Source organism: Cnephaeus nilssonii (genome assembly GCF_951640355.1).
Source record: "Cnephaeus nilssonii genome assembly, chromosome: X".
NCBI classification, from domain to species: domain Eukaryota; kingdom Metazoa; phylum Chordata; class Mammalia; order Chiroptera; family Vespertilionidae; genus Cnephaeus; species Cnephaeus nilssonii.
Window position 1 is genome coordinate 115,656,209 of NC_137071.1, and position 21,422 is coordinate 115,677,630.

The following is a 21,422-nucleotide window of genomic DNA, read 5'->3' on the forward strand; positions in this document are numbered from 1 at the left end:
CCAACTTTCCAAATATAGTAACATTCAATATCAGCCCCAAAGCAACTGCCAGCCTGAGGGAAATAATCACTCACTATTGAGGCCAGGCCTGCCTTGAGCACCTGTGTCAGGCGCGGGACACCTGGATTGCTTGCATTTTCTTCACTCACAGTAAAAGTTCACTCAGAGAGAAAATGTGGTAACCTTTAAACTGTGGAAATGCAACAATAAACAACCACCCAATTCCAGTGAGAAGCAGTCAAACTAGTCACATTGCTTGATAGGGACAAGATAATTTATGACAGTGCTCGCTTTCCAATCAATTCTATTGGTGACACCAAGACACAGACTTCAAGGGTGTTTTTTGGAACAGTGCTAAAGTTGTCTACATGCACAAGTCAATTTGTATGTTCTTATTCTATTGAATGGTCTCTAGCAGAATGTTTACTGGATATGCCACTGACTTGAGAAGTGAAACCAATCCAAATAGTCGGACTTCTCTGTGTGAATAGCAGTGAGGGGTTCTATTAGGATTCTAGAAATGGCATTCCCCTGGATCAAGTTAGATGACCTGGCCTTGCTACTCAATTTTACAAGTGACTTAAGAAAGGCCTTTAATTTTTTTCACCTATGAAATGAAGAGAAAAGAAAGAATTATCTACATATGGCTTATCAACCTCATGGATTCAAAATAGAAAATAATATTGAATAAGTGATCTCTTCGTGCCTCCCCCAGCTTATAGCCTCAATAAAACATTGTGAACAAAATCATACACTATCAGACTGGCATTTTCTATTCTTTAGGATAGTCCATCCTATACTGTAGGATTTTCCATGTTCTAAGATAACCGACCCTATTTTTGCCCCTCCATGTGTACAGATGATAGAGAGACTAGAAACTGTAATTTGCACCTCATATCCCAAATTGTTCTTACTGTTGAGAAACTAATGGTTATAAAACATTTGGGAGCTCTTTACTGTTAAGGAGTAGAATGAAGTGTTATTTAGTTAATACTATTTATAGTTGACATGTGGTAGAGTTTAATGGATTTGTGGAACGGCTTATAAGGGCAACAAATTCAGGGCCTTCTCCTCTACATGACCTCTGAGGTACTTCCTGGTCCTAGTACTGAAGACTGGAGACTCTTATTGGCTAGGTGGTGTTACTGTGCATGCCCCTAGAAATCTAACAATAACAATCATTTACTTATGTTTAGTGCCTTAGAGTTAACAAAATGCATTCAGAACCAGGATTTTTTTTAATCACCACAACCATCAATTGTTGTTATTCCCAATTTATAGATACAGAGACTAAGGCCCAGAGACATTAAGTGATTTGCCCAAAGTCAATCAGCTATTAAGGATCAGAGCCAGCACTAAAATGAAGGACTTCGTGTAGAACAACAGTCTTTCCACTATATCATGCTGTGCTGCCATGCTCCTTAAAATAATTCATTAACAAATCATTGCCGCATTCAGTGGAGCCACCTTGGCAGGGCCTGAGTCCTTGTTTCAATGTTGACAAAAAGACTCTAATGATCGACTCTAATGTACTGGCAAGTTTGGGTGGTTCGGGACAACTGGCTGGCCTCCAGGCAATGTGTGAAAGTGGCAAGAGGATGAGGAAAGCTATTTAACTGATTCATTTGTACCTGCTCTCCCCATCCTCTGCTATTTTTGTTGATACCATTGCCTTAGTTTCTCTAGAACAAGCACACCTGATTTAGTGAAATAAATATGTCCCCAAAAGGTAGGTATGGATCCAGTTTTGTCAGAGCAAATTATCTTTCCTTGCTGGCTTTATTATTTCAGAGATGGTGCCCCTTCACTTTTGGTGTCCCTTTCAAGGGACAAGCTGATGACACTTAAGATGTAACTTTCTCTCTTCTGGGCCAAATATGCAGTGACCCATTGTAAGCATACATGGAAAAAATAAGCCTTTCTGATGCCCTCAAGTACCTCGAGACCTTGGACTGAACCATTTCTTTCTCCTGGTGAAACTTCCATTGCACAGTGAGGCCATGTTGGGGTACCAGAGCTCTTGAAACAGAATACCAGATTCACATGGTCACACAACATAGAAACCCCAGCTGTATTGGGACAAATGAAGGTTCTCTTTGAAAAACCACACAAAGGTGTGATTGTAATTTGCAAATGTGCTTGGGCAGCAGGTTATAAACCACTAATTATTCAGGCACAAAATGACAGGTTCATTGAAAGGCTCACTTGGTAAGATGATGAACATCAAATGTTCCAGAAAGCTACCTATCACATCCACCCCAGACCATCTAGCTGGAAAGAAAAACATCAGAAAAGGATAGTCCTCTCTAAGAGTTGCTTTTCTCCAGTGATCGGTGGTTATGTTTTTTTATACAAAGTCAGGGTCCCCTTCAAGGTGAAGGAGTCAAACTGCTGGGAAATGTGATATCCTGCTCAGCCTGAGCAGGCAAGGGATTTGTTACCTCTGGGCCATCCTGCGCCAACTCCATTAAATGAAATAAATTACATTAATATCCTGAAATTTCATTTATTTTAAAAATCCATTTTCCCCAACCTGAGTTGTGTTTGAATCATCTTCCTTGCAAAGTACTATTACATCCAGTCCATATATCTCCTCATCTGCTGCATCAATCTGTCCCCATAAATACATTTCCCTGGACAATAGGGAAATTAGAATACAGGTAACAGTAGAGGCAGTTGTAAAAGAATTGGACATTCACCAAAAGCAAACTGGTTTAGGAACTTTATCCAGATTGTACCTTGCCATGTCCGTGGATAATAAGGCCATTATATGAGACATCCCAGCATTGGATTCCGGAGCTCTTTACAAGATTTTGCAAACTGAGATGTGAGGTTGTAACAAAACTCCAGAACTGCTGTCTCCTTTATGTATTATACTAGAGGCCTGGTGCATGAAATTCATGCACTGGGGCGGGGGGGGGGGGTCCCTCAGCCTGATTTGTGCCCTCTCGCAGTCTGGGACCCCTCAGAGGATGTACACCTAAGCTGTCAGTCAGCCACCCCTCTCACAGTCCAGGGCTCTCACAGTCCAAGACCCCTCGCTCCTTACCACCCTCCTGCAGCGGAAGCAGGAGAGGTTCCCACCACCGCCACTGTGCTCACCAGCTGTGAGCCTGGCTTCTGGCTGAGCGGCGCTCCCCCTATGGGAGCACACTGACCACCGGGGGCAGCTCCTGCGTTGAGGGTCTGCCCCCGGGTGGTCAGTGTGCATCATAGTGACCAGTCATTCTGCCGTTCGTTCATTTTGCATATTATGGTTTTATTATATAGGATATTTTTCAGGAAACTTAGCACTTCAAAACAAAGTCATAAAAATAACTAAGATGATTATGTGTTTACAAGCAAAATGAAGCAAAGACCAATCTAAAATCCTGACAATTTTTTTTCCGCTCACAGATAACTGAGAGTGGAGTAAATTGGCTTTTAAATGCAACATGTGAATGTTCATACATGATCTGAGCTCTGAAAGGGGAAAGAAGCCCAGTTGAAACACAAGGTCTCAGGTTGACAGATGAGGGGGAATTTGGGAGGCAGCCAAGAGGATCCCAGCACCTCCCTCCATTCTTAGAAAACATCTTTGCTATGCCAGGGCACTTCCGCTCCACTTTCAGAGATTTCCCTGTGTCTGCTGTTTCTTAAATAGTCAGCCAAAAATAATCCTTGTGCCAAAGAGATTATTTTGGGGTGGAAAATTCTGCTCCCCTTCAAAAGAATGAGTACGATTTTGAGTAAGGATGGGTATGCCCATAATTTGCACCATTTTCCCCATCTATAAAATGAGGGGTATGGGCTGTGCGATCTCTATTACCAGTAGTATTATTATCATTAATCATAATTGTAGCAACTAACATTCACTGAGGTATTACTATGTGTATTATGTTGGAGAGAGGGAGAATTCTTCCCTCTACCCTTCTTAAGTCCTTATATCTGGACCAATAATAAAATTGACACAAAACCAGATTAGCAGGAAGAAAATTAAATAGGCCAAAAACAAATATCAGCGGTTGTCTATAGATCAACCTAATATATCTTTATCCTACTAATTGAATGAGTCTCAAATTGGAAGGGCTGAAAGGACTTTTTCTTAAGCAATAAAACACAAACTCCTGGAAAAGAACAAGCAAAGGCTCAGAGGGAAGGCAAAGGACACTTTTCTTTGGAGCTTCACCCTGTACCAACATTTCACAGGCACTTTGATTTCTGCTGGCAACACAATCTATGATCCCCAGGGCATCTTCTTTCCTTTTTCCTTTCTGGTCTAAGTATGAATGAAAAGCAAGCCCTTCTCCTTACTTCTCCTTAGCAAAGCTGAAAAAACGTAAAGAAAATCAAGGGATATATTAAGCATAGATACTTCTTCTATTTAAAAAATGATCAAGTCCAGCTTTTTTGCCCCAGTGTACAGCTCTTTAATTGCCAAACTCAAAGGTCTTGTCCAATGTGCAACCTCTCCAAAGAGACCTGTTTTAGCTGGGGGCTATTCCCAAATTTCAACCCTTTCTTTGCCCCTCTTTTCCAGGGCAAGGATTGATGTAAACTGTTTGGAGTAAGAGTGGAAATAAGGATGAATAAGGATGGATGGCCCACATTTAGGTCAGGGGCTATTCTTGCCTTTCAGACAAATAAGTGCTTGTATGAATGTGGAGCGTTCTCAGCCTTGTTCATGACCCCAGCAGTCAGAGGCAAGCAACCTAGTTTTGATTCATGCCATGGAAGCTGGAGGCACATAGCACTCAGGAAAGAGGGTGGGAGAGCTCCCCTGGAAAAGCCTTCTCCTTCCCAGCCTTCTCACATGTGGTTTCCACAAGAGACTCTGCGGGGCAGAGGGCGAGGAGGAGGATTCTGTGGCATGTTCAATTCCTTCATCCCTTTCAGCCAGTCGTCAAATTTTACATTACCTTCCAAACCTGACTTTGAAACTAGTGTTTCAACAACATCTGAATATCAGAGTGCATTCTCCAGAAAGAGAAGTATGGTTGCAGAAGTCTTAACAGGCCAAGTGAGGACATCAGGCAGAGTTTGGCTCTGCCTGCTTTGTAGTGGATTTTGAACAGTGATCCCTGCTTGTGTAGCTGTAACAACTTTATTTAGAAATGTGTTTTTCAGTTGTAAACTTTATCTGTCAGACAAATAAAACCACAAATTTAGTTGAACTGGAAATCACTTGTTACTTTGGCTCTTTAACTATCATTATAACATGAATTGTAACTGTTACAACCGTCTCTGAGAGTACATGGATATTTTACAGCTATTGTAAATGAACGGTATTACAGTTGGAGATATGTGGCTATAAAACCACAGGAAAGGTAGTTGAAGAAAGAACACCTGGTCTCATATAGGTTTCCAAGTCCTGTATATTAAAAGAAAGAAAACATGTGCTTCTCTATCACCTTATAGGTGGTACAGTGTGTTATTATATATTTATGCCTGGTGACTCTATGCACTTGGCTACAGATAGTTTAAAGAGTCATGATTCCCAATTACTAGTCTTCTGGATAGAATTCATGGCATGGAATATTTACAAGGTTCTATTTTTGCAGAAGCTCAAAATTAAGGACAAATATCATTAGCACCAGCTGGTTGATGAAGAAACTAAAACCAGGAGGTTTAAAAGTGCCACACCCCAATAGAAAAATGGACAAAAGTCATGAGCAGACAATTCATAGAAGACATGCATGTGGCCAATAGATATTAAAAAGGGTTCAACCTCACTAGTATTTATTTGTATCATTGTATTTTTATCAAATAAATACAAATTAAACCACAGTAACATACCATTTTCCCACTCTCACATTGAGAAAAATTTACTAACAATGATAATACTTGATGTTGGTAAGGAGGGAATGAGATAGATCCTCCACTACTAGTTAATGATAGCATAAATTTGCACAACTATTGTGCACTATAAAGTAGTATCTCAAATTGCATCAAGAGTCTTTAATATGTTCTTTTCATTTGACCCAGTAATTTCGGTTCTGTATAAGGAAATATTTACTTACAAAAATGTTCAACAAAATATGAGATATAAAAGGAAAAAAATCTCTGATTTCCAACAATTAGAGAAAGGATAAATAGATGCTTATTGTGCAGGAAGATATTATGCAACCATTAAAATCCACATTTTAAGAATATTTAATAACACAAGAGATGCTCAAGATAAAACATTAGCTGAAAAAGTAGGACATAAAACTTTAAATATAATCCCAGTTATCTTCTTTAAATGTATGGACACAGATTATGCAAAGAAAAGTAGGATAAATTGAATGAAATGCAGCAAACTATTGGCAGTGATTCGCATTAGAAGGTGGAATTATAAGTAATTATTTTCTTTGTATATTTCTATATTTTCCCATTTTTCTGCAATGAAAAAAAAATATTACTTTTATAATCTGTTGTGGGGGTGGGGTGTTGAGGAGGTATTTTAAAAGGCAAACTATACAAGATTACTGAGCAAGGGAAGACCAAAATCTGAAATGAGACTGTTGGCTTTATAGTCACACAGGCCACTAAGTTAAAAACTCTTTCTGGATCTCACTTTTTTGTGGAATATAAAACACAAAACAAAAAACAGAACTCACAGAAACAGAACAGATTGGCAGTTGCTGGAGTCAGGAGCGTCAGGGATGAGCAAAATGGATGAAGAGGGTCAAAAGGTACAAACTTCTGGTTATAAAATATGCAAATCCTGAGGATGTAATGTACAGCATGGTGACTATAGTTAACAATTCTGTATTGTGTATTTGAAAGTTGCTAAGAGAACAGATCTTAAAAATCATCACAAGAAAAAAAAGTTTAATCAGACATTATGGTGATCATTTTGCAATGTATACAAACATTGAATCATTATGTTATACACCTGAAGCTAATATAATGTTATATATCAACTAAGGGCCCAGTGAAGGAATTCGTGCACTTTGAAAGGACTGTAGGCCACAAGGCTGCGGTGGGCACAAGGGCGGATCTCGGCCCATCCTCCGCATCCTCACCCAGCCCCTCCCACCATGGCCTGGTCCACTATCTGCTGGCAGCCCCACTCCCACCGCTGCCACTCCCACACGCTGACAGTGCCGGCCCCACTGGTACCCGCTGATGGCGTGGAGCAATTGAGGCCAGTGCCAGCAGCGGGTGCAAGAGTTGGCTGCCACCCCGATAGCGCCTCAGGAGCAGGGGGAGGTAGAGAAACCCTGATAGGTGATCAGGACAACAGCTGCTATTTATACCCGCTAACGGCACCGAGCATTGGGGCCAGTGCTGGGCGCCGGCAGCAGGTGCGAGTGGGGCCAGTGCCAGCAGCAGGTATGAGCACTGGGTGGGACCCGGTGCACGGGAGCAAAGAATTTTCAGTAACCACCAGAGGCTCTCCCTGATGACAGCAACCGGTGCCCTGCCTTGGTCTGGCGCCCCTGCTCACCTGCTCCACCATCCCGCCACAACCGATGTCTACTGCTGCCTGCTGCCGATGCCTGCCATGTTCCACATGCACCCCCTGGTGGTCAGTTGTTCAGTTGTTCCACCATTTGGTCTATTTGCATATTAGGGTTTTATTATATAGGATTATATCTCAATTTTAATATTAAAAAAAATTAAAACTCTTTCTGAACTGGGATTTTGAAATTGGACTCTTGAGACCCCTCAAGGTTTCATGTTTGGGTTTCAGAGGCCCCTTGAGATTTTATTACAAATGATCATGTATGTGCTTATGTGCATTTTTCTGGGGACATGGTGCATGGCTTTCAGATATTTAACCATGAAAAAGAACATAAAATTTAGTTAAATAGCTAGTGAATCCATTTAGTCCAACTATAGTTAATGTAGTCAAACCTTAATGTTGGTTTTTCCCCGCAACTCATTAACCTGATATTTAACATTTTGTTTGAGATTGTGTTGACAATTCCTATAACTATAAACCTAGTACACCAAGCTACAATCACCTTGGAATCTGACACATGGGCCCATTCAAAAGCCCAACTAAAATTAGAAAAGTAATCATTATATTCTAAAAATAACAATTACTAATACTATTTTTACACTTCACCAGGTACCTATATATGTAATCTCATTTCATTCTTAGCACAACTCTGTGGTATGAAGTGGTTCTATCACTCCTATTTCACAAATAAGGAAACTAAGGCCCTGATAGAAGACATGACTGGTGCACAGTCAAGCAGCTAGTTCAATGTCTCCTGACCCTGGGCCATTGCTATTTACACTTCTAAAAGTCTCTTCTTTCTTATTCTTACCTTGGTTCCTTGCCTTGGACTTCCTCCACCTGCATTAGAAATCTATCCCTTGAAAGCTGAGCGAAGGGTACATGGTGACTTCGTACCATTTTTGCAACTTCTTGTGAGTCCTACTCTTTCAAAATAAGTCATAACAAAACAAAAAACTCACTAAAACTAAAACTGAAATAAATAAAATAAATTTTAAAAGCCCTCCCCATGGTTTTCCACCTGCCCTTCCTTCAAAGCTCTGCTCTTCCACAGAGCTTTCTTCAGCTCTGTTGTGATCAGCTAGCCATAGCAGAAGTTACTAGTGGGACTGCCAAACATTGACACTATGAACTGAAGAGTAGAAAAAATCAGGTCAGTTGTCCAGTTGCTTTGAAAACCCAGTAAAAGTTGCTGCTTTGCTAATTTTTAAACTTTTTCACTAAGTCAGTTAGTTGTTAGGTCATCTTTTGTGGATCCAGCTGAATTTCCTAGGAGTCAGGCACCACTGAGAGTTGTCTTTCATGGAATCCATCTGAGATCCCTTGCACCAGGCTTTCTCTAGTACAACTTTTTCTCAGAATAACTTCGTGGTTGTGAGGTACACAGAAGGAATGCTAGCATGCAGTCAAGCAAGCCGAGAACCAGAACCAAGCCAAAAACTATTTCTAGACTTGGTGTCAAAACTAAATTCTATGTTTTGACTTCCTTTAGTGGTGCCACCTGTGCAAATACTAGGGGACCTACCAACACATTTACCTGGTGGCCTCCATGAAAATATTGCTGCCTGAGGTTCCATCACTAGGGGGAAACCTAAATTTCCCTGTGGTAGAAGTGATATAACTCTAAGCCCGGATGAACAAGGAAGACTAAGAAGGGAATCTGTATGTTAGAGAGGTCAATATATCCCTTTGTTCTGATTTCTAATCACATAAATAATTCATCCTTGTATGTTCTAGCCACTTTACTGGTAAAGAGGGAGAAGGAAGTCCCGATCCTTAGTAGGCATCTGACTCGCATAAGATTACATAATTATTGAAAATTGTGTCACTAACTTTGAGGCTTAAATTAGGTGGGCGGGGGGGACCAACAACCTTATATCGAGGATCCAGCGCATGCCAAGAGTTAAAACATAGCCCACCCTCCAGGATTGTATGATCTGATGGGAGAATAAAGATCAGTGTCATCTGAGGAAGGTGAAAGTCATTCGGATTCAAAGTCCAGAGACACTCCATTGTTGGAGAATCAGAAAAAAACTTGTGATTGTGAATGTGCTAGATAGGGGGAACCAAGACAGAGCTTCAAATGAATTTTGTATCTCTTTTTTTGTAGGCCCACAACAGAAACCTGCTCTCCATAGATTTTGATCATATAACACGCACAGGGAAGATCTATGATGACCATCGAAAATTCACCCTTCGAATTCTTTATGACCAAACTGGACGACCTGTTCTGTGGTCTCCTGTAAGCAGATATAATGAAGTGAACATCACGTATTCACCTTCAGGACTGGTGACGTTTATTCAAAGGGGGATGTGGAATGAAAAAATGGAATATGACCAGAGTGGAAAAATAATTTCAAGAACTTGGGCTGATGGGAAAATTTGGAGCTATACCTACTTAGAAAAGGTAAGTATATGGGGAAAATAAACTAGTTCTCAGATCTGACTGAGAATATCGAAAGTGGTCCTAATTACCCACCTTGGTAAGGACTGGCAAGAGAAAAGTCTTTGTTCTGGGTGTTCTACCCCACACAAAAAAGTGTGTGTGTGTGTGTGTGTGTGTGTGTGTGTGTGTCCTATAAGAATAAGCTGTTTTGCAACTGAGAACTTTCCCTAAACCCACACTCTGCCACGTACTTCAAATTGAAGTCAGGATAATGGCTTACCTTTCTCCTCATTTGAGCATATTCAGTCATGTTCTTGAAAATGTATCTTTATTATTATGAAAGCCCATAGTGAGGAAAATAGGTAGAAAATTATAAAATTGTGTGTTAATGTATCTTAGCTCTGGAAAAGAGCCTCTTACACAGAGGACGAAGAATTCTAACTGTGTTAGGATAGTCAGTGACATTTTAGTAGTATACATTTGAGGACTAATTTTCACAAGTAATCAACTGTCAGAGGGAATGGTGGAAGTGGGGCTCATTGGTTATAGTCCTTTGTGTACAGCGAGTCTCGAGTAGCACCCATGATAGGAGCTCATGGCCTCTGTTTGGTAGGAACAGACAAGGACTTTAATCCTGCCACCAAAACCATTTGTCAAACATCAGCCCTCACACAGCAAAATACCTTCTAGCCAGATCAGCAGCAGAGTACAATAACAGAAATTGATCTCTATCTGCCATCTCAATTTCTAATATCCTAAGATAGTGTCTCTTGTTTCCTCAGTCTATCCATTCAACTGAATTTATCAGTCCTGAATTAATTTCTGAGAAAATTGAAAAATGTTTTCCTTTGAACAGTCAAGGGTAATGAGCACAAGGTGACCCCTAGAAGTTCTTAGAAAAGTTACAGGAATTCATAGATCACAAGGCAAATTTTTGCTTTTGCACCCAACGATGCCAAGCCTTTCTGATATACCCCCAGGGTTTCAAACAAATGTGTGCCAGTGGTTGTATGTCATTATAAAAAAAATGATTGTACTATTTCCCAGAGTCAGTCACTGGGGAATTAGCTAAGTTGAAAATGCCTAGGAGATAAAGCTGGCCCCACTTGGGAGGCAGGATAAAGAAGGGGTTTTCTGCTATATCCCCCATCCTTTTCTGCTGAAGAAATCTATTATATCTTTATTCTCTACACTGGGAACATCTGAATCTTATAGAGTGGGACTTTCCTCTTTTGAATTGCGATAACAAGAATGACTGGCAAAATCATATGACTGATGTCCACAAAGGGCTGAACCTCTTACAAAATTGACTGAATCCAAATATTTGGTGGTATGTTTACATAAGCAAGACATATAATGATGACCTTCATATAAAAAAAGATGCCACTGTAATGGAATATAGGCTGGATTATTTTTTCAGAAGTGAGGATGGGTTTGCATTGCTTCTTCCACGGGTCCTACATGTGGCTAGTGCAATAGCTAGCTCTTTTTAGGGAAACTACATGGGTTTGAACTCATAACCCCAACCTCATTAGCACTGTAGTCTGGTCATTGCGCTAATTGCTTATGGACAGTTGCATATGGCTCTCAGAAGACTTTCCTTTTAGGCTATCTATACAATAACAAAAGAGCCTATTGAACACTTACATTTCAGCCCTGCATGCAGTATTAGCCTCTGAAGCAATTTTATTGTTTCTCTTTTCTGAATTAGCTGATTATTTCATCAAACTTACTTGAATGAAGAATCATGTGAAGCAAACTTCACATAAATTCTCTTTGCAGAAACTTAGTTGGCAATAATTCTTTCAATACAAAACAAAGAGAATTATGTGAGACTGTCAGTGTCTGCAGTGGACAGAAATAAGGCCTTATTGACATGAAATAATGTATCAAGAAAAGCCCCAGTGACTTCCAAAGACTAGTTTCTTGACAAGAGAGACAAACCAAATCACTTGTGCCTTTTAGTTTATTTTTGTCCCTTTCTTGATTTCTAATTTCTTCTCTAATTAAAACATAGCCCCTATTAAGCAATCCTATTATGCAAAACTCAGAACCTACAAAACACATGGTTCTTTACTTTCTAAAAATTATTTACCATGGCATTGATCTTAACATTGTTATTGACAGTGATAACTAATTCACTGAATAGATGTGATGATTAAATGAAATAACTTAATATAAAGCACCTAGCACATCTTGTCATTCAAAAAAGAAGTTCCTTTCTATTCGAATATGGCATTATAGTATTTATTTTAAAGTTGAGAACTTAAATGCTAGCACTTACTGCTACTTAAAGGTAAATTAACACAGGAAAGAGTGGAAGGAAGAGAGGGAGGAAATTAAAGCATCTTTGAAATTGTGATTCTAGAGGGAAAAAAGGGAAAGAATATTGAATTTATAAAATCCTATTTACATGTAACTTTTTCAATGATGTAATGGGGTACTGTGTCTTCCTATGCTCATTTCAGTCCTCTCTTGAACATGGCCTTTGCTTGCACATTTTTTCACTATATCTGGAGCAGAGCAAGGACAAAGAGGCTGGCTTTTGTAGTATATTTTAAAGTACAAATTCTCAAACTTTAAAATGTATATTTCTTTTTATACCTCAAAATACCTCTGGCATTACCTCTGTAAATTTGCTTGCCATCCCTATACCATGATATATTTAAAAAGCAACAGCAGATATTTCACCTTAAGGTGCAGAAATTTTCTAAAAATTCTTTGACTTCCTCTAGAATAAGTGAAAGTTATACAGATCATTTTTATGCACAATGGTTTGTAGCCATTAGGAGAAAAATAATTATTTGGGTAATAGCTGAAGTTGCTTAAATAATCTCTTCTCTATTAAAAAATCAATTATTGTTTCTTAAATTTTCTCTGTGTGGTCATTAATTCTCTATCTTGATTTATGAGACTCCTCTGAGTTAATTATATTTAGAAGACTTGTGGAGCTAAAATTTTGTATTAGAGTAAATGTAAATCTTTCAGCTTCCTGAAATCATTCTTAAGGACTTAATTTTTAAGATACATTTAAATATATTTTATAATAATTTAATAAGATGCTTTAGTCTAATACATTTACACAAAATTGAAAATTTCAAAGGCAGCCTGGAGGGACAGATGCAGCCTGTGGCTTGAGCTTTCAGGTGGCCCCACACTGCCATCTGGTGGTTATTTGAATTTCTACCATTTCATTTCTATTGTTCAAAGGAGTATACAGGCATGATTGTTCTTTTCCTCCTCTTTACAATGATCTCCTTAAGATCTCACAATCAATTTTACAAAATAAAAAGTCTTCCACTCTATTGTTAGGACTAATAAGAAATGGCCTTTTATCCTGTAGCAGCACTGTGGGCGTTGGATGGACCCCTAAGCATTGTTTTTGAACAAACATAATAATGCCCACCCAAAGTGCAAAAGCAGCCAAGTGAGAGCTAAATGGTATTCTGACAACACAATGGTTATATTCATGAGATTTCTAATCACGTCATCCACATTCTTGCCATTGACAGGGAGCTTTAAAATGGACTAGGGAGTTTTGGAGACAGCGCAGCATCAGCACCACCTAGAACAGGGTCAGGCAGTGGTTGACTGCAGTGTGGATATGAGCAGGGGAGAGAACACGGTGGCGATGTGCAATCAATGTTTGGCAAGGTTGATACAGCTACTGGAAAAGGCATGGCCCCAGCAGGCTGGTACTAGATAATGTGTGGAAGCCATATGGTGATTGTCCCTGGCCTGCATCACAGGTGACAGATGTTACTTGTTTATGGCCAGTTGACAGAAGAGAGTGAAATGAGTTGGGAAATCTGACTTTTAGCATAGAGGTCATTAAAGATGTTTCCCGCCAATTCGCCCCAGGTTCTGCTTGGTCAAGGAGGAGGTTCTCCCTTTGTGTCCTCATGTCCACGCAGGAGTGCAGTGGGGTTTTCAGAGCTGCAGGTTGTCCACGGGTGATGAGGTGACAGGGTTTCCACCTGAAGCTCTGTATCCCCTGGTGGAGTACTTGATGGAAAAGAAAGGATGAGTGAATGAGCAAATAAATGCTGACTTGGACTTCACAGTATTGACATGTGATTCAAAATCAATAATTCTCAGAAGGTCAGGGAGGATATATAGTTTCAAAGACTTAGATGTACATTATGTGTGTTACTATAATTCATATAAATATATATGTAATTTGTATTTAGAAGATGAAAAGTTACCTATGTTTTCATAACAGAAACTTCAGAAAGTAAACCTCAACTAAGTCTTTTTGCTTGATAAGGGAATTCTCAAGAAGGGAGGGGTAAAGCTTCCTTGGGGAGTTACATCAGAATTTCCCAGAGTGAGAAATTTTTCTTTTTCTTAAAAGATGAGATTTAAATGCTTTTCAATTAGTAATAGGGTTGACGTCTCCCTAAAACAGTGCACTTTTTATGTTTAGATTCAAGATTAAAATAAGATAAGCCATTATCATTGAAATACCTAATAGAAGCAAAGTATTACATATGCCTCAACAAATAACTGTTTCTGAAATACAGATCAGGTTAGGGATAGAGGGCTTGTATAATCAGAGGATTGTCCACTTTAATGGCATGTTCCCCTAATACCGTTTAAAGCATGAATTGCAAAGCAATAATAATAATATTTTATGCAACTTTTCACAAAGACATCTAGTACATGAAGTCAATCGACACGTTTTGGTGACTATAACTTAATGTGCGGCAAACCCTGCCCTCCATTTACCTGCCTCAAATTCATCTCCAAATTGAAACTACGGTAACCTTTCTAGAATACGAACTTGAGTGTTTCTCCCAGCTGTGCGAATGTCCTGACCTTCAACTTGCTTCCAGTGGTTCCCTGTTGCCAACATGTTTAAGTCCAAACTCCTTAGCATGGCTTAACAAGCCCAGTATGATCTAGACCCAGCTTACCTAACTGCCCTCATCTCTTGCCATTCACCACCACTTCCGCCCCAACACACCCATGCTCTCTGGCCATACAAAATTCCTCTCATTCTCTGAAAAAAGCCATGTTTTCTTTCTTATCCAGACCCCCACAATACTGTGCCCTCTGTCAAGAACACTCTCTCTCTACTCGCTCCACCCACCTCTCTGCCTTCACCTAGTCATCCTTTCGGTCTCAAGGCAGATGTCCGTTTCTCCAGGAAGCCTTCCCTGACCTATTAAGTCTGGGTTAGCTGCTCTTCCTCTGCCTTCCAAAAGCACCCTGTACTTCCCCTTTCATAACACATTTCACACTATATTGTAATAGCTTGGTTACTTGTCTCTCTCCATTAAACTATAAGTTCTATGAGGATAGACATCATTATTGACCACTACTGTATCAACTAGGGCCCACCACAATGCCTGGCACATAGTGAGTGCTCGGTAAATTTGTGTTGAATGTCTGGATATGTGTTTCCTTTCATCTCTTCCACTTCAGTGGTACATATTATGCTACTTTGCCTTTGTCTCATTTCAGTCCGTGATGCTTCTCTTACACAGCCAGCGGCGTTACATCTTTGAGTATGACCAATCGGATTGTCTGCTCTCGGTCACCATGCCTAGTATGGTGCGCCACAGCTTACAAACTATGCTTTCAGTGGGCTACTACCGGAATATCTATACCCCACCGGACAGTAGCACTTCTTTTATCCAAGACTATAGTCGAGATGGCCGACTGCTACAGACCCTGCATGTGGGGACAGGGCGCAGAGTTTTATACAAGTACACCAAGCAAGCAAGGCTGTCTGAGATTCTCTATGACACCACTCAAGTCACATTAACATATGAAGAGTCTTCTGGAGTGATTAAGACAATACACCTGATGCACGATGGCTTCATTTGCACAATCAGATACAGGCAAACAGGTTTGTTGTGAAAGGGTGGTGATGTGTATACCACATCATATTTTTAATGAGATTTTTGCTGCCCACAGTATGAGATAGAAGCAATAACCTATAGACATTGAATCCAAGTCATTTTACCTATCAAAGTGTCTTCTATTAACAATTCAAAATACATGCTGCATGAAGCTGATTCCTTAAAAACATGCAGTGTATTTCTCTTTTTCTCTCTCATTTCTCAAGAAAGCTGAGATCTAAGTACCTAGTCTAACTGTGTACCTGTTTCCTACTCACCACCAAATCTTCCCAAAGATGCAGTTGCAAGATATGAGTCTCACTGAAACTAGTTCATGCCCTGTATAACCTCTGTCTCAGCTGATGGAAAATTATCTTCAGAAGTCAGAATTTTGTATTATATTTCATCCTTGAGGTTTCTAAAATGCCAAAATCCAGTTCCTTGAATACAGGACTTTGTCAAAACCTGACCCTCTGATTTTGTAACCCAGGTTAAATGAATTGAAAGTATTTTTGTCAGTGATTATAAAAAGAAAGCATGTTTATAATATCAGTTTCCTCATCTCAGCCAGTGAATGGGTTATTGCTTCTATAGTTCCTCTAATTCAGTTATTCTGTGATATACAGTATTTTAATTTTTTTCAAATCTGGTGACCACACTATGAGAATATATACTATGAAATGATATACCCAGACATTAGATATCAGAAGTTAATCTCATGATTTTATTTTGAAAATAAAAGCATTAATAATAAAGAAAATAACACTAGACCTTTCTGATTGCTAAACATTAAACACCTAGCTTTGTTCTCATTATATTGATTTTGATTCCTCCAGGACCTCTTATTGGACGCCAGATTTTCCGATTCAGTGAAGAAGGTCTTGTGAATGCTCGGTTTGACTACAGCTACAACAACTTCCGTGTCACCAGCATGCAAGCTGTGATAAATGAAACCCCTTTGCCCATAGACCTGTACCGATATGTTGATGTCTCTGGTAGAACAGAGCAGTTTGGAAAATTTAGTGTGATCAATTATGACTTAAATCAGGTCATAACTACTACAGTGATGAAGCACACCAAGATCTTCAGTGCCAATGGCCAAGTTATTGAAGTCCAATATGAAATCCTAAAGGCAATTGCCTACTGGATGACTATTCAATATGATAATATGGGCCGTATGGTAATATGTGATATAAGAGTAGGAGTAGATGCCAATATAACAAGATATTTCTATGAATACGATGCTGATGGGCAACTTCAAACTGTTTCTGTAAATGATAAAACCCAGTGGCGTTATAGTTATGATCTGAATGGCAACATCAACCTTTTAAGCCATGGGAATAGTGCTCGTCTTACTCCTCTCCGATATGACCTCCGGGATCGCATCACCAGACTAGGAGAAATTCAGTATAAAATGGATGAAGATGGCTTTCTGAGGCAGAGGGGAAATGATATATTTGAATATAATTCTAATGGTCTGCTTCAGAAAGCCTACAATAAGGCTTCTGGTTGGAGTGTGCAGTATTACTATGACGGGCTTGGGCGACGTGTTGCCAGTAAGTCCAGCCTAGGACAGCACCTCCAGTTCTTCTATGCAGACCTTGCCAACCCCATAAGAGTTACTCATTTGTACAATCACACCAGCTCAGAGATTACATCCCTGTATTATGATCTCCAAGGTCACCTTATTGCCATGGAGCTAAGCAGTGGTGAAGAATATTATGTAGCCTGTGATAATACAGGCACCCCACTGGCTGTGTTCAGCAGTCGAGGTCAGGTGATAAAAGAGATATTGTACACGCCCTATGGAGATATCTATCATGACACTTACCCTGACTTTCAGGTCATCATTGGTTTTCATGGAGGACTTTATGATTTCCTTACTAAATTAGTGCACCTGGGGCAAAGGGATTATGATGTTGTTGCTGGTAGATGGACGACGCCTAATCATCACATATGGAAACAGTTGAACCTCCTTCCTAAACCATTCAACCTCTACTCCTTTGAAAATAACTACCCAGTTGGCAAAATTCAAGATGTTGCAAAGTATACCACAGGTATTTAAGCAGTGTAAAACTTTACACTAAAGTAAAGTGATAACTCAGTGGTGTTTATCACATAATCTCAATGCCTTTGTAAATATGCTTCCTCTTCCTGCCAGTTAGCCCACAAGTTATTGTGCAGTCACTCTCTTCCTTAGCCTTCTAAAGTGAGCAAAACTGTTCATAACCACAATGCTTTTGCATTGAAGTATATCTTTTCTTCCCTTGTAAGCTATCTGTTTGTAGTTTTCATGCTTAAAAACTTATACAAATAATTTTATAAAAGAAAAATTCAGGATCTGTTGCATCAAATAAATCTAACATCACAGTCTGTGTGGCCTTAATACCACTACCATGTTAAGAATTTCAGTACATGCCCTAGCTGGTTTGGCTCAGTGGATAGAGCATCAGCCTGTGGACTGAAGAGTCCCGGGTTCGATTCTGGCCAAGGGCATATGCCTGGTTTGTGGGCTCAATCCCCAGTGGCGGGGGGGGGGGGGCTGCAGGAGGCAGTTGATCAATGATTCTCTCATTATTTATGTTTCTATCTATCCCTCTCCCTTCCTCTCTGAAATCAATAAAAATATTTTTTAAAAAGAATTTCAGTACAAAAAATATTTTTTAAAAAGAATTTCAGCTCAGTTGGTTAGAACATCTTCCTGATACACCAAGGTTTTGGGCATGATCCCCATTCAGGGCACATACAGGAATCAACCAATGAATGCATAAATAAACAGAACAACAAATCTCTCTCTCTCTCTCTCTCTCTCTCTCTCTCTCTCTCAAGAAAAAATACATTTTAAAAAATAAATACAAGAATTTCAGTGCAGTAAAATGAGCCTATCTGTGATTATCCATGAATCAAAATGTTTCCCAGTAGAGGATCATATGTTTTAGAGTGGGTGATATAAGGGGGAGTTTTATTCCTAACTTCCCATTGACTAAACATATTGAAGGCAGGAGAGGCATCTTTAAAACTTTCCACAAAGGTTGTAAAGTAAGGGCTTTAAAATTTTCTCCCTTTAATTTTGTCTTGCAGACATTGGCAGTTGGTTGGAGCTATTTGGTTTCCAGTTACACAATGTACTACCTGGATTTCCCAAACCAGAGTTAGAAAATTTGGAATTAACTTATGAACTTCTACAGCTTCAGACAAAAACTCAAGAGTGGGATCCTGGAAAGGTTAGTATGTTTTTACCATCTCTACTTAGCTGGAAAAAAAACAAAAACAAAAAACAGGAGAGCATCCAACACCATGAAATGTTATTAACATATATTTGGTTACTTATTTTTGAGTTGTCTTTAATATTCACTAAAATATCATGATTAAGGACAAAGTAGAACAAAAGCTTTCATGGGGAAAGGATCAGGGGATTAGAGCTCTTGGAAAAGAAAAGATTAACATGTGACTTGATGACTGCTCGGGTAGACAAGCAACAGGAAAGAGGAACTGAACTTCTAAAATTCTGAAATGGGCTACCAAGTTCAATTACAGTATAGAGTCTATATAAAGAAAATTGTTCATGAAAAGACATTAAAACATCAGATTTCCAACTGCAAAATAATCTAGAGCAAAGTGCATGAAGAGCATGGGAATAACAGAATTAAATTATTTTGATAAAGAAAAGAATATATATAAGCAGTGAAGCAAAAATAATATTACAGTGATAATCTCTGGAAAAATATGAATACCAAAACCTTCATGTTTTAGCAGATGATTATATCAGGAGTGTGAGGGGCAGATGAAAACAAGAAGGAACTTTTTCTTTTAATTGAAAAAAATAAGAATTTCTGTGTTAGCAAAAAATAATGGCTTTAACAACATAAAACTGAAATGTGTGTGGGAGGGCTTGAAATTTAAGTGTAAAAAATTATAAGGGAAAATAAATTCTAAATAGGTTCTATAGGTTTTTCCTTTTTTGTAAATACATATAATATGTAAATGCTTTTTGTAATTAAAATTACTAAAGAAGTTTAGCAAAATGTTGAAAATTGTTGAAGCTTTCTATTGAATACTTGAAGGTTCATTATTCTGTTCTCTGTTTCTTCATATGTTTGAAAATTTTCATAATAAAAAGGGTTTTTATTTTAAGTTCACGTAAAAAGGTCAGCAAACTTCTTGCTGGTTTGCTGTTGTTATTTATAAAGTCATAACTGCTTGAAAGCAAGAATGATGCCATATGCATCTCTTTATATCTCCCTGTGCCTAACATATTACTTTATACACAGTCATAACAGCTAGTTGGTTTTAATTAAATTGGCAAACATAAAATGTCTTTGTTTGGGGGGAGCTGGACCCACTTAATTTGAAGTGCCTTCTAGCTCTGAATTGCTGTGCTATCAAGTTTGAACATATTTTCTTATGTTTAACTCACCAAGATACGAAGAAATGCATGCCAAGTAATCATGTCACCTGTTAGTCTTTTCTTTCCAAATCTCTGATGAAGAGATTCCAAATTTGGCTTGTTTGTAAATCACAAACCAAAAAATTGCAAGCCTTTGCTTTCCACAGTCAGCAACCGTATGGCAGGTGTTAAATCCTGTGCCACATTCGCACTGTGCATTTCTTCTTTCCTAGACTATCTTGGGTATTCAGTGTGAGCTTCAGAAACAGCTCAGGAATTTCATTTCCTTGGACCAACTTCCCATGACTCCCCGATACAATGATGGACGATGCCTTGAAGGAGGGAAGCAACCAAGGTTCGCCTCTGTTCCTTCTGTTTTTGGAAAAGGTATAAAATTCGCCATCAAGGATGGCATAGTAACAGCCGATATTATAGGAGTAGCCAATGAAGATAGCAGGCGGCTTGCTGCCATTCTCAATAATGCTCATTACCTGGAAAACCTACATTTTACCATAGATGGGAGGGACACTCACTACTTCATTAAGCTTGGGTCTCTGGAGGAAGACCTGGTGCTCATTGGTAACACTGGGGGGAGGCGAATTCTAGAGAATGGTGTCAATGTCACTGTGTCCCAGATGACTTCTGTGTTGAATGGGAGGACTAGACGGTTTGCAGATATCCAGCTCCAGCACGGGGCTCTGTGCTTCAACATCCGGTATGGGACAACAGTCGAAGAGGAAAAGAATCACGTGTTGGAGATCGCCAGACAGCGCGCTGTGGCCCAGGCCTGGACTAAGGAACAAAGAAGGTTGCAAGAAGGGGAAGAGGGTATTCGGGCATGGACAGAGGGGGAAAAGCAGCAGCTTTTGAGCACTGGGAGGGTACAAGGTTATGATGGGTATTTTGTTTTGTCTGTTGAGCAGTATTTAGAACTCTCTGACAGTGCCAACAATATTCACTTTATGAGACAGAGTGAAATAGGCAGGAGGTAACAAAAAAATCTCTGCCTTTGCGTCACCAAAGACTGCCTGTTTTTAAAACATAAAATGGTTTATTGTATTGGTTTTCTAGATCAGAACTCTGTATATGTAAATATGGAGGAAAAACATATCCAACTGCCTTTCAATGTGACGGAAGATGGTATTTTAATATTGTTTGTTTAAACTCTTTAAGAAACGACAGAGATTTTTAGTTCTCGTGTGGCAGTATTCAAAATAACACAAGTAAAACTGTAACAGCTAAAAACAAAAGGTTTTCAGAAAGCACCACTTTAAATTTGTCGAGCCATGCATATATATGCAAATATACAGAAAGAACCCAAGGTTCTATATCTCTATTGCGACATGAAGTTTCATATTTAACTGTGGGCAGAAA

General features: G+C 39.2%; 1 protein-coding gene across 3 annotated transcripts in view; it reads left to right on the forward strand.

The window, feature by feature from the left end:
- The window catches only part of TENM1 (teneurin transmembrane protein 1), a gene marked incomplete at its 5' end in the record, with an annotated part of 652,563 nt that extends 631,400 nt beyond the window's left edge, over window positions 1-21,163 (forward strand). For all 3 annotated transcript variants that reach the window (XM_079765170.1, XM_079765171.1, XM_079765172.1), the window contains 5 exons: window positions 9,540-9,836; window positions 15,282-15,669; window positions 16,498-17,718; window positions 18,743-18,885; window positions 20,282-21,163. In XM_079765170.1, the coding sequence (XP_079621296.1) occupies window positions 9,540-9,836; window positions 15,282-15,669; window positions 16,498-17,718; window positions 18,743-18,885; window positions 20,282-21,040 (2,808 nt within the window). In that variant the 3' untranslated portion in view covers window positions 21,041-21,163. The remainder of the gene's footprint in view (window positions 1-9,539; window positions 9,837-15,281; window positions 15,670-16,497; window positions 17,719-18,742; window positions 18,886-20,281) is intronic.
- Between the last annotated feature and the right edge of the window lie 259 nt (window positions 21,164-21,422).